General features: G+C 45.3%; 1 protein-coding gene across 1 annotated transcript; it reads right to left on the reverse strand.

Annotated features, from left to right (window-relative positions):
- Positions 1 to 38: 38 nt before the first annotated feature.
- LOC147819501 (cleavage and polyadenylation specificity factor subunit 2-like) lies at positions 39 to 1,863 on the reverse strand (the record flags this gene model as incomplete). The annotated part of the gene is made up of 5 exons (XM_087172427.1): positions 39 to 277; positions 413 to 635; positions 1,003 to 1,155; positions 1,240 to 1,443; positions 1,763 to 1,863. Coding segments are annotated over 5 exons (920 nt in total), but the record flags the coding sequence as incomplete, so codon positions are not given.
- Between the last annotated feature and the right edge of the window lie 126 nt (positions 1,864 to 1,989).

Here is a 1,989-nt window from a genome sequence, read left to right on the forward strand (position 1 = left end):
CGCTCTCTTCAGAGAACTCCTTCTCGTCTTCTCCAAACAGGTTCTTCATGGCACGCTGCGCTGCCACCGCCGTGGTGCTGTGATCAATGCCAAGATCAGGCACGACGTCCATGGCCAGATCGCTGTCCTCGACCTCCTCTTTCACACCCTCCTCCAGCATCACGCCCGTGTCCACCTTCACCACACGCATGTCCAGCACGCCATCGATCCACGCGAGCTCCGTGTCTTTGGCTTTGCAGAACTGCAGAGAGCTCACCAAGGAGTCTTTCAACCGCACCTTTATTGTGAGGAGACAAGACAGAATGAAGACACTGGCCTGTCATGGAAGACTGCTTTTATACTCCGGCACTGTACTCGAAAAGAGGCAACCAAATTCACTCTAACAGAGCAGCAGGGATTTACTGAGGCTGACCTGGTAGATGTGTGTCTCGCTGGTGGCGTCTATAGTCTCCTGCAGTTTGGGTGTGTAGACCTTGATGTCCTTGCTGAAAGCCTTGCAGGACTCGGCCAGGTCCAGGCTGGCCTCTGGTGGCCCGTGAACAATCACAAGCTGTCTTGGCTTCATCTGATTAATAATCTTCTTGATGGAGTCGCCATCAGAGCGACCTTCGTAGTCTATATACGTTACCCTCGCTCTGTAAAGACACGAATACATAATAAAGCCTTTCAATACTGCTGATTTGTCAAACATTGTTTAACACCAGCGCAGATGAGATTTCTTGACATATTTGTAATTTATCCAGGAGAGGTTTGCTGACACTTTATCTTTTCCAGCATCACTTAGCTTCACATTCAAACGTTTACACACACACACCTGGAGGTCATCCAACAAACAAAACACTATACTGTCCTGCACTGTGCTGCTGGCCACTGACCAGCTGCAAGGGCAGTTTGTGAGGGAGAGGATAATATTATACAGTATTAATGTGAATGTAAACCTGCAGAGTTCTAGTTCTCATTAATATGATTCACAGACACCGCTAGCTTGAGATGATCACTGACCTTATCTCAAGGTTTTCTACACTGGAGATGCATTTGGTGGGAACAACAGAGAGATCTTGGTCCATAGGTTCATCACCATTGGTCAGCCCAGATTCCAGTTTGCTTTTCTCCTCCTCTGTGGCTTGCAGTTCAGGAACAAGAAACTCTTCCAGCCTTGGAAAACACAACAGTAGTTTATTGATAAAGGACAGAAAAATGTAGATGGTGTAGCTAATCTCATATGTGATATTGTAGTACCTGATGATTTCCCCATACTCGTCCCATTTGATCCTTTCCTCGTGCGTGGGGAACATTGGATAAGACTTTTTGGCTTGTTTGAAGAAACTACCTTTGCGGCTCCCCTCACCCTTCATCATCAAGTCGTGGTGTTTGTTTTTTACTGCAGCTGGCTGATCCAGATCATCATCCATATCACTCTCATCGCTGGTGTCCACATCCACCCTGTGGCAGCATCGAATAAACATTAAAAGGAGTACATATGAGTTACATTTTTCCAAGGGCAGACAGCAGATTTAGTATAAATGTCTTAACATTGCCATGACTCATCTCCCATACACAGATGTCTTTTTCAACAGCCTGTTTCAGATATGGGATCTAGACCATCATTAGCATTTCTGTCGACTTTTTACATAATTTGCTGTTTTAGTTATCATCAGACTGTAAAATTAGATGAACTGGGTGTTTTGCAGCACCAACAAGCATAGAGCACCATCAAGTAAAGACACGTAATGCAGTGAAAGTAGTATCTACTGGGACTTACTCTTTTGCTTGTTCAAGTTTCTTAGCTGCTTCTTTCTTTATTTTGTCCTTTTCAAGGTATTCCTCCAGGTCCTTGCCTTCCAGCTTCACTCTTTTCCGCACCTGTCATAATGAGAAGAGTGAAATATGGATGTGGTGGAAATGATAGAGTGACACATTTTGTTGTTTCTTCAGCTGGGTCTGAATGTGAGAGACAGGGGCTTCCCGTGGGGCAAATGCATGACGGGA

This window comes from Seriola lalandi, unplaced genomic scaffold, assembly GCF_002814215.2.
Source record: "Seriola lalandi dorsalis isolate HSWRI2012SDOR001 ecotype SW California unplaced genomic scaffold, Sedor1 jcf7180002052721, whole genome shotgun sequence".
In the NCBI taxonomy this organism is placed as follows: Eukaryota; Metazoa; Chordata; class Actinopteri; order Carangiformes; family Carangidae; genus Seriola; species Seriola lalandi.